The following is a 10,221-nucleotide window of genomic DNA, read 5'->3' on the forward strand; positions in this document are numbered from 1 at the left end:
CACAAATCAGTAGCTCTGCTATACACCAACAGTGACCAAGCTGAGAATCAAATCAAAACTCAATGCCTTTCACAATAGCCACAAAGTAAATAAAATACTTACAAATATACATAACCAAGGGGGTGAAAGACCTCTACAAGGAAAACTGCAAAACACTGCTGAAAGAAATCACAGACAACACAAACAAATGGAAAAACATCCCATCCTCATGGATGGGTAAAATCAATATTGTGAAAAAGACCATACTGTCAAAAGCAACCTACAAATGTAATGCAATTTTCAACAAAATGATATCATCATTCTTCACAAAACTAGAAAAAACAATCCTAAAATTCATATAGACCCAAAAAAGGAGCCTGCATAACCAAAGGAAGACTAGGCAAAAAAAAAAAAAATAAATAAATAAATAAAGAAAGAAAGAAAGAAAGAAAGAAAAAGAAAAAAAAAAGAAATCTGGAGGCATCACATTACCCAAATTCAAACTACACTATAAGGCCATAGTCACCAAAACAGCATGATACTGGTATAAAAACAGGCACATAGACCAATGGAACAGAATAGAGAACCCAGAAATAAACCCAAATGCTTATAGCCAACTGATTTTCAACAAAGCAAACAAAAACATAAAGTCGGGAAAGGACAGCCTATTCGACAAATGGTGCTGGCATAATTGGCAAGCCACATGTAGGAGAATGAAGCTAGATCCTCATCTCTCACCTTATACAAAAATCAACTCAAGGTGTATCGAGGACTTAAATCCAAGACCTGAAACTGTAAAAATTATAGAAGATAACATTGGAGAAATCCTTCTAGACATTGGCTTAGGCAAAGACTTCATGACCAAGAACCCAAAAGTGAATGCAACTAAAACAAAGATAAATAAGTGGGACTTAATTAAACTAAAATGCTTCTGCACAGCAAAAGGAACAGTCATCAGAGTAAACAGACAATGCACAGATTGAGAGAAAATCTTCACAATCTATCCATCCAACGGAGGACTAATATCCAGAATCTCCTGGGAACTCAAACAAATTAGCAAGAAAAAGCAAATAATCTCATCAAAAAGTGGGGTAAGGACATAAATACACAATTCTCAAAAGAAGATATACAAATGGCCAACAAACATATAAAAAATGATCAATGTCACCAATGATCAGAGAAATGCTAATCAAAACCACAATTCAATACCACCTTACCCCCAAAGAATGGTCATAATAAAAAAAATCAAAAACTAATAGATGTCGGCATGGATGTGGTGAAAAGGGAACACTTCTACACTGCTGGTGGGAATGTAAACTAGTACAACCACTAGAAAAAAACAGTGTGGAGACTCCTTAGGGAACTAAAAGTAGAACTAACATTTGATCCAGCAATCCCACTACTGGGTACCAACCCAGAGAAAAAGTCATTATACAAAAAAAGATATTTGCACATGCATGTTTATAGCAGCACAATTCACAATTGCAAAAATGTGGAACCAGCCCAAGTGTTCATCAATGAGTGGATAAAGAAACTGTGGGATGTGTGTGTGTGTGTGTGTGTATACACACACATATACATACATATATATAGTGGAATACGTATATATAGTGGAATATATATATAGTGGAATATATATATAGTGGGATATATATAGTGGAATATATACATATATATATGTGTATATATATATATACACTACTCAGTCATAAAAAGGAAGGAATTAACGGCATTTGAAGCAACCTGGATGGAATTGCAGACTATCATTCTAAGTGAAGTAACTCGGGAATAAAAAACCAAACATTGTATGTTCTCACTTATAAGTGGGAGCTAAGCTCTGAGAATGCAAAGGCACAAGAATGATACAATGGAATCTGGGAACGCTTGGAAAGGATGGGAGGGAGGGCTGAGGGATAAACGACTGAAAATTGGGTTCAGTGTATACTGCTTGGGTGATAGGTGCACCAAAATCTCACAAATCACCACTAAAGAACTTACTCATGTAACCAAATACCACCTGTTCCACCAAAAACCAATGGAAATTTTAAAATCTAATAAAAAAAGAAAGAATGAAGTGTGCTTATGAGATCCAGAAAATTGTCTCAAGTGGGGGAAATAAAACACAGAATTACTTGCTTTAAAGAGGATGTAGAGAGATCAGGGTAGAATGTTTATTCAAATAAATAATAACAAAACATTTTTCAAACCTCGAGAAAAATATAAATATCCAAATACAAGAATGTTAAAGAACACCAAGAAGACTCAATCTAAATAAGATGACTGCAAGGCATATAATAATCGAGCTCACAAAAGTCAAGGACAAATAAAGAATCCTAAAGTCGGCAAGAGAAAAAACCAAATAACATGTAAAGGACCTCTGATACGTCTATCAGCAGACTTCTTAGCAGAAATCTTACAAGCCAGTAAAGAATAGGATGACATATTGAAAGTGCAAAAGGAAAAAACTGAAAGCTGAGAATACTGCCAGCAAAGTTATCTTTAACTTGAGAATATCCACAAAGTTATCCTTAAAACATGAAGGACAGATAGACTTTCACAGAGAAAAGCTGATGAAATTCATTACTAGACCTGTCTTTCAAGTAATACTGAGTTCTTCAATATGAAAGGAAATGACACAAAAAGGCAAGAAATCATCTAGAGATCTAAAACTCACTGATAAATGTAGATACATAGACAAATTTAGAATATTATAGTACTGTACTTGTATATAAACCACTTATATCTTTACTGTGAAGACTAAAAGACAAAGCTATCAAAAATAATAACAGGCTAGGCATGGTAGCTCATGCCTATAATCCCAGCATTTTGGGAAACCAAGATGGGTCAATCACCTGAGGTCAGGAGTTCAAGACCAGCCCAGACAATATGGCGGAACCCCTCTCTACCAAAACTACAAAAAATTAGCTGAGCATGGTCGTGCACTCCTGTGGTTCTAGCTACTCAGGAGGCTGAGGTAAAAGGATCACTTGAGCCTTGGGGGCAGAGGTTGCAGTGAGCCAAGATTATGTCACTGTACTCCAACTTGCGTGACACAGTGAGATCCTATCTCAATAATAATAATAATACAAGCAATTTTAAGAGACAGACAATATAAAAAGTTATATAGAAACAACAAAAAGTCATAAGGGGGGATGGAGTTAAAGTGTAGCACTTTTTCAATTTTCTCTTTTTTTCTCCATCATCGTCAGAGTTGTCTTTAGTTTAAAACAATTCTTTAGAATAGTCTTGCAAGTCTCCTTGTATCCATGAAGCAAAAGTCTGTAACAAATATACAAAAAATATAAAGCAAGAAATTAAGATATACTACCAGAAAAAAATCACTTATACACAAGGAAGGACAGAAATAAAGAAAAAAAGGACTTAGAAAACAAGCAGGAAGCAAATAACACAATGAAAGTTGTAAGTCCTTACCTATCCATAATAATATTGGCAGTAAATGGAATAAATTATCTAATCAAAAGACCTAGAGTGGCTGAATGAATCAAAAAATAAGACCCAAAGTAGATTCTGTGTACAAGAAACTAATTTTACTGATAAAGACATACAACAGACTGAAACTTAAGGAATGGAAAAAAGATATTCTATGCAAATGGAAACCAAAACAGAGCAGGAATAACTATACTTATATCAGATAAAGTAGATGTCAAGCCAAAAACTGTGAAAAGAAACAAAGAAGGTCATTATACAATGATAAAAGGGTCAATTCAGCAGAGGATATAATAATTGTAAATGTATATGAACCCAGCACCAGTGCACAGAGATATATTTAAAAATATTAGTACAACTAAAGAGAGAGGTAGATCCCAAAACAATAACAGGTGTAGACTATAACGCCCCACTTTCAACACGGTAAAGATCATCTAGACAAAAAAACTAACAAAGAAATGTCAGACTTAATCTGCACTATAAACTCAGAGGACCTATTACACACTTAGAAAACATTTCATCCAAAAGGTGCAGAATACACATTCTTCTCCTCAGCACATGGAACATTATCTAAGAAAGACCATATGTTAGGCCACAGAATAAATCTCAACAAATTTTTAAAATATTAAAATTATATCAAGTATCCTTTCTAAATATAATGGAATAAAACAATAGAAATAAATAACTAGAATTTGAAAACTATACAAATACATGAATATTGAACAACAGGCTCCTAAATGACCAATGGGTCAAGGAAGAAATTAAGAAGGAAATTTTTAAAGTTTCCTGAAACAAATGAAAATTAAAGCACAACATACCAAAACCTAGAGGACACAGCAAAAGCAATACTAAGAGGAAAGATTGTAGCAATAAATGCCTAAGTCAAGAGAAGCATAAAAACTTTAAATAAACAACCTAAAAATGCACCTTAAAGAAGTAGAAAATCAAGAACAAATCAAACCTTGAATTAGTAGAATAAATAATAAAAATTGGAGCAGAAATAAAATTGAAACTGAAAGACAATACAAAAGATCAATTAAACAAAAAGTTGGCTTTTTGAAAACATGACAAAAATCTACAAACCTTCAGCCAGACTAAGAGAAGACTCAAATAAAATGACAGATGAAAAATTAGACTGGGGTGTTGGGGGCAAGTGGAGGGAGAGCATTAGGACAAATAGCTAATGCATGTGGAACTTAAAACCTAGATGACAGGTTGACAGGTGCAGCAAACCACCATGACACACATATACCTATGTAACAAACCTACACATTCTGCAGTTGTATCCTGGAACTTAAAGTAACATTAAAAAAAGAAGAAGAAGAAAAATGAGACATTACAAGTAATACCACAGAAAATAAAAAGATTATTATAGACGATTACGAGCAGTGCCAATAAATTTTAAAACCTAGAAGAAATGGGTAAATTCCTAGACACATACAATCTACCAAGATTGAATCATAAAGAAATAGAAAACCTGAACAGACCAATAATAGGTAATGAGATAACAATGGTAATAAAATGTCTCCCATCAATGAAAAGCCCAGGATCTTGTGGCTACACTGCTGAATTCTACCAAAAATTTAAGGAAGAACTAATACAAATCCTACTCAAATCATTCCAAAATATCAAATAGGAGGGAATGCTTCCAAACTCATCCTGGAAGGCTAGCCTTATTCAGATACCATAACCAAAGACACCCCAAAAGAGAAAATTGTAGGCCAATATTACCAATAAACATACATGCAAAATCCTCAACAAAATGCTAGCAAACTGAATCCAACAACAAATTTAAAAGATCATTCGTATGATCAAGTAGGATTAATGTTAGGGATGCAATGATGGTTCAACATACACAAATCAATAAATGCGATATATCACATAAATAGAATAAAGTACCAAAACCATAAGGGCATTTCAATAGATGCCAAAAAAAATTCAATGAAATTTAACATCGTTTCATGAAAAAAACTCTCAACAAAATGGATATAGAAGGAGCATATCTCAAATGAATAAAGGTCATGTATGGCAAACACAGCTAGCATCATATTAAATGGGAAAAAAACCTGAAAGCCCTTTGTCTATGACCTGGAAAAAGACAAAATAACTGCTTTTACCACACAAAAAATATTATTTTCATGGGGTACATGTGTGGGCTTGTTCCATAAATATACTGCATAATGCTGGGGTTTGGGCTTCTACTGAACCCATCACCCAGATAGCTAACATAGTACTCAATAGGTAGTTTTTCAATCATTCCTCTCTTCCTCCCCCTTTTTGGAAGTCCTAGTGTCCATTATTTATATCTTTATGTCCATATGCATCCATTTTTTGCCTCCTGTTTATAAGTGACAACATGCAGTATTAGATTTTCTGTTTCTGCATTCATTCACGTAGGATAATAGCCTTCAGCTGCATCCATGATGCTGAAAAGGGCATCATTTTATTCTTTTTGGTGGCTGTGTAGTATTCCACGGTGCTTTCACCACTTTTATTCAACATAGTACTGGAAATTCCAACAAGAACAATTAGTTAAGAGAAAGAAACAATGCCCAAATTGGGAAGGAAGAAGTTAAATTGTCTTTATTTGCAGATAATATGATTTTATATTTAGAAAAAATCTAAAGACCCCACCAAAAACGAATTGGAACTAAGAAACTGATTTTATATATAAAATCAACATACAAAAATCAGTAGCATTTCTAAATGCCAACTGTGAAAAATGTAAAAAAGAAATAAAGAAAGCAATCCTTTTTACAATGACTACAAAATATAAAATACCTAGAAATAAACTAAACCAAAGAAATGAAAGATGTCTGCAATAAAAATTATAAAACATTGATAAAAAATAAAGACCACACAAAAATAGAAAAATATCCATGTTCATGAGTTGGACTAATTAATATTGTTAAAATGTCCATACTACTCCAAGTTATCTACATATACATAAACACAATCTATGTCAAAATACCAAAGACATTCTTTATGGAAACAGAAAATAAACAGTCCTAAAATTCATACGGAGCTACAAAAGGATCAGAATGGTCAAAGCAATCCTGAAGAAAAAGAACTAAGCTGGGGCATCAAATTGCCTTACTTCAAATTATACTATAAACTTATGGTAACCAAAACAGCATGGTACTGGCATATGAATAGACACCTGGACCAATGAAACAAAATAGAGAACTCATAAATAAATCTATGCATTTATAGTCAACTTATTTTCAACAAAAGAGCCAAGAACACACACTATAGTAAAGACAGCCTCTGTAATAAATGTTTTTGGGAAAACTGGGTATCCATACACAGAAGAATGAAATTAGACACATCTATCTCTCACCATATACAACACCCAAATCAAAATGGATTAAAGACATAAATCTAAGATCCAAAATTATGAAGTGACTAGAAGAAAACTTTGGGGAAAAGCTTCAGAATATTGGTCTGTGCAATGATTTCTTGAGTAAGACCTCAAAGCACAGGCAACCAAAGGAAAAATGGGAAAATGAAATCACATCAGCTAAAAAGCTTCTGCACAGCAAAGGAAACAATCATAAAATGAAGAGACAACCTAGATAACAAGAGAAAATATTTGCAAAGTATTCAACTGGCAGGGGATTAATAATAAAAATATGTAAGAAATTCCAACAACCCAATAGTAAAAAATCAAACAATCTGATTTAAAAACGGGCAAAAGAGCTGAGTAGACATTTCTCAAACTAAGACATACAAATGGACAACAGATATATACAAAGTGTTCTAAATCACTAATCATCAGGTAATTTTATATCAAAATAGCAATGAGATACCATTTCACCCCAGTTAAAATGGCTATATCAAAAACACAGAAAATAAAAACTGTTGGTAAGGAAGTGAAGAAAGGGGTATCCTTGGACATTGTTAGTGGGAATATAAATTAGCATAACCATTATGAAAAACAGTGTGGTAGTTCCTCAAAAACTAAAACTAAAAATTCCATAAGATCCAGCAATCTCACTATTGGTTATATATCCAAAAGAAAGGAAATCAGCATATCAACGAGCTATCTGCACTCACATATTTATTTGCAGCACTGATCACAATAGACAAGATATGGAATCAACTTAACTGTCCATCAATAAATAAATGGATAAAAAATGTGATATATATATAAAATAAAATATTATTCCACCATAGATTAAGATTAACCTAACACCTATTTAACTTTTTAATATGTTAGTCAATACATTGTTTTTATTGTATACCCATTTGGTTTGTTATCCTAAAACATGTAACTGAAAACATCTTACTTGATATAGCAACCTAATATTGTTGATTATTTTCAGAATTATAGGATACTGTGAAAAACTATGACTCACCAAAAAAAAATAATAATAATAAATTTAAATGATGTCACTTTATGCGGAATAGATAAAGTTTGTTAAGTATTGTAATCACATTCAAAAATAACTCTTTAAGTTTAAAATAAACCAGGTCTCTAAATCTAAAATATGCCTACACAATGCTGTGGAGAAACACTTAATATATGTATTCGCGAGTATGTATGCTACACATTTGCGTATGGTCGTAATGGATTCATGTCGCCATAAGTGTATACACATGGTATTTCTATGTTAATTGGTAGGTTTCCAAAGAATGTGAGAAATGTCTGAAAGATGGAAAACAGATGGAGCAGGAGACCTGAGGGGAGGAGCTAGAGAGCTTGAAGGATTCAGTGAGCAGAGACAGGAAGAGAGAAAAGGCCACCTACAGGTTCCACTGCTGTGAACTGTGGAAAGGGAAGGAGGAGCCCAGGAGGGGCCCCAGGGAAAGAAAGGCAGACCTACTCTGTGTTTAGAAGAAGGGAAGACATCAGTACTAAGAGGAAACTAACCCTGCAGTCTTGTGCAGAAAAAGGGCAGAGACTGCAGCCACTGCAGCAGGGAAAGGTGGCAGCCCGATGTGGCTGAGGGGCGGCCGCCGCCAACAGGGAAGCAGACGGCCAGCGAGCCAAGCGCTGGGGACACCGCTGCAGTGCTCTTTGCCTGCCTCGCCGCACTCCTACACAAGCTCCCCATCTACGGATCCTACCCTCCTCGCTCTTGCAAACACTCACACAGTCAATCGCCTGTTGATGACCCTCCTTCGGCACAGGCTCACAGTAGAGGCAGCAGAGAGGTGTCCGATTTGGGCACCCGAGGCCCGCGATCCGCAGCGGTGGGGGCCAGGCAGGGCAAAGCCATTGGTGGGCACCAGAATGGAGAGGGGGATGGGAAGGAATCCAGCAGGAGACATGGGGTGGAGGCGGGCGCCAGGCAAGGGTGGGGTGGGGGAGTGCGGTGGACAACAGGGGAAGGGGTAGGAATAGGAGTCAGACAAGGATTAGAAAGTGATACCCAGGAAGCAAGGGAGGTAGGTACCAGGGAAGTGGTTAGGATAGGCAGTGGGGGTTATGGACAGCAGCAGGGGCACAGAGGGCATGAGGGTAGTGGGTGCTGGTCAAGGCCGCTTTGCAGGGGATTGGGAGTGGACTCCAGTGGCAGCAAGGGGTTCAGGGAGGGCAGTGGGCTCTGAGCTAGGAGGACGTAACCAGCCACTTCTGCAGAGTTCCTAACCACAGACAGCTCTACTGCACCACTCCAGCCTTTCCCCACAGTCCAAAGGAACTTAAGAGGGAGAGCACTGCATGCATGCAGCCAGATTTCCAGCATTGCTTCCAGGCTCCTAGGGGAAACTTAGGCATCACTGCAGAGTACATCCAGACATGGCTATAGGGAAAAGTTTGCCTCGTGGCACACTGGATATGTCTCTCTATCCTCTCTCCTCCCCCAGCAGGCATGAAGACCCCCAACGCACAGGAAGCCGAAGGGCAACAAACCAGGGCAGCTGCAGGATGGGCCACTGGGTCTGCAAACATGACAAAGAAAAAAGTCTCCCAAAAGAAGCAGAGAGGCAGACCTTTATCCCAGCCCCGCAGGAACATCGTGGGATGCAGAATTTCTCAAGGATGGAAAGGAGATGAGCCCATCACCCAGTGGAAAGGAACCGTTCTGGATCAGGTGCCTATAAATCCCTCTCTTTATCTGGTGAAATATGATGGAATTGACTGTGTCTATGGACTGGAACTTCACAGAGATGAAAGGGTTGTGTCTCTTAAAATTCTTTCTGACAGGGTGGCATCATCTCACGTTAGTGATGCCAACCTTGCAAATACCATAATTGGCAAAGCAGTGGAACACATGTTTGAGGGAGAGCATGGTTCTAAGGATGAATGGAGGGGCATGGTCTTAGCTCAAGCACCTATCATGAAAGCCTAGTTGTATATTACCTATGAGAAAGATCCTATCTTGTACATGTACCAGCTTCTAGATGATTATAAGGAAGGTGACCTCCGTATCATGCCAGAATCCAGTGAGTTTCCTCCAACAGAGAGAAAGCCAGGAGGAGTTGTAGATGGCCTAATAGGTAAGCATATGGAATATACCAAAGAAGATGGCTCCAAAAGGATTGGCATGGTCATTCACCAAGTGGAAGCCAAGCCCTCTGTGTATTTGATCAAGTTTGATGATGATTTCCATATCTATGTCTATGATTTGGTGAAAAAGTCCTAACTGTTAGGGTAAAATTTGGCTCATGTGTGGAAATAAATGTATAATTTGTAGACATGCAAAAAAAATGTTAACTTTCAGTGTACTGAAAGCCTATGGAATCCCTGATAACCCAACATCTTTGCCAGCATTAACTGTTGTTTTGTTCTAAAAAATACAAATTTGTGTGTACGTGACATGCTGTGTGTAAGCGCTTTGTCTTGTTGAA

General features: G+C 36.7%; 1 protein-coding gene across 1 annotated transcript; it reads left to right on the forward strand.

Moving 5' to 3' along the window:
• The first annotated feature begins 8,211 nt into the window (after positions 1-8,211).
• On the forward strand, positions 8,212-10,016 carry LOC112616111 (spindlin-2B-like). The gene is given in 2 exon segments (XM_025373095.1): positions 8,212-8,583; positions 9,238-10,016. A coding segment is annotated over 1 exon segment (774 nt). The 5' UTR covers positions 8,212-8,583; positions 9,238-9,242.
• The last annotated feature ends 205 nt before the right edge of the window (positions 10,017-10,221 follow it).

The sequence above is a fragment of the Theropithecus gelada genome, chromosome X (genome assembly GCF_003255815.1).
Source record: "Theropithecus gelada isolate Dixy chromosome X, Tgel_1.0, whole genome shotgun sequence".
In the NCBI taxonomy this organism is placed as follows: Eukaryota; Metazoa; Chordata; class Mammalia; order Primates; family Cercopithecidae; genus Theropithecus; species Theropithecus gelada.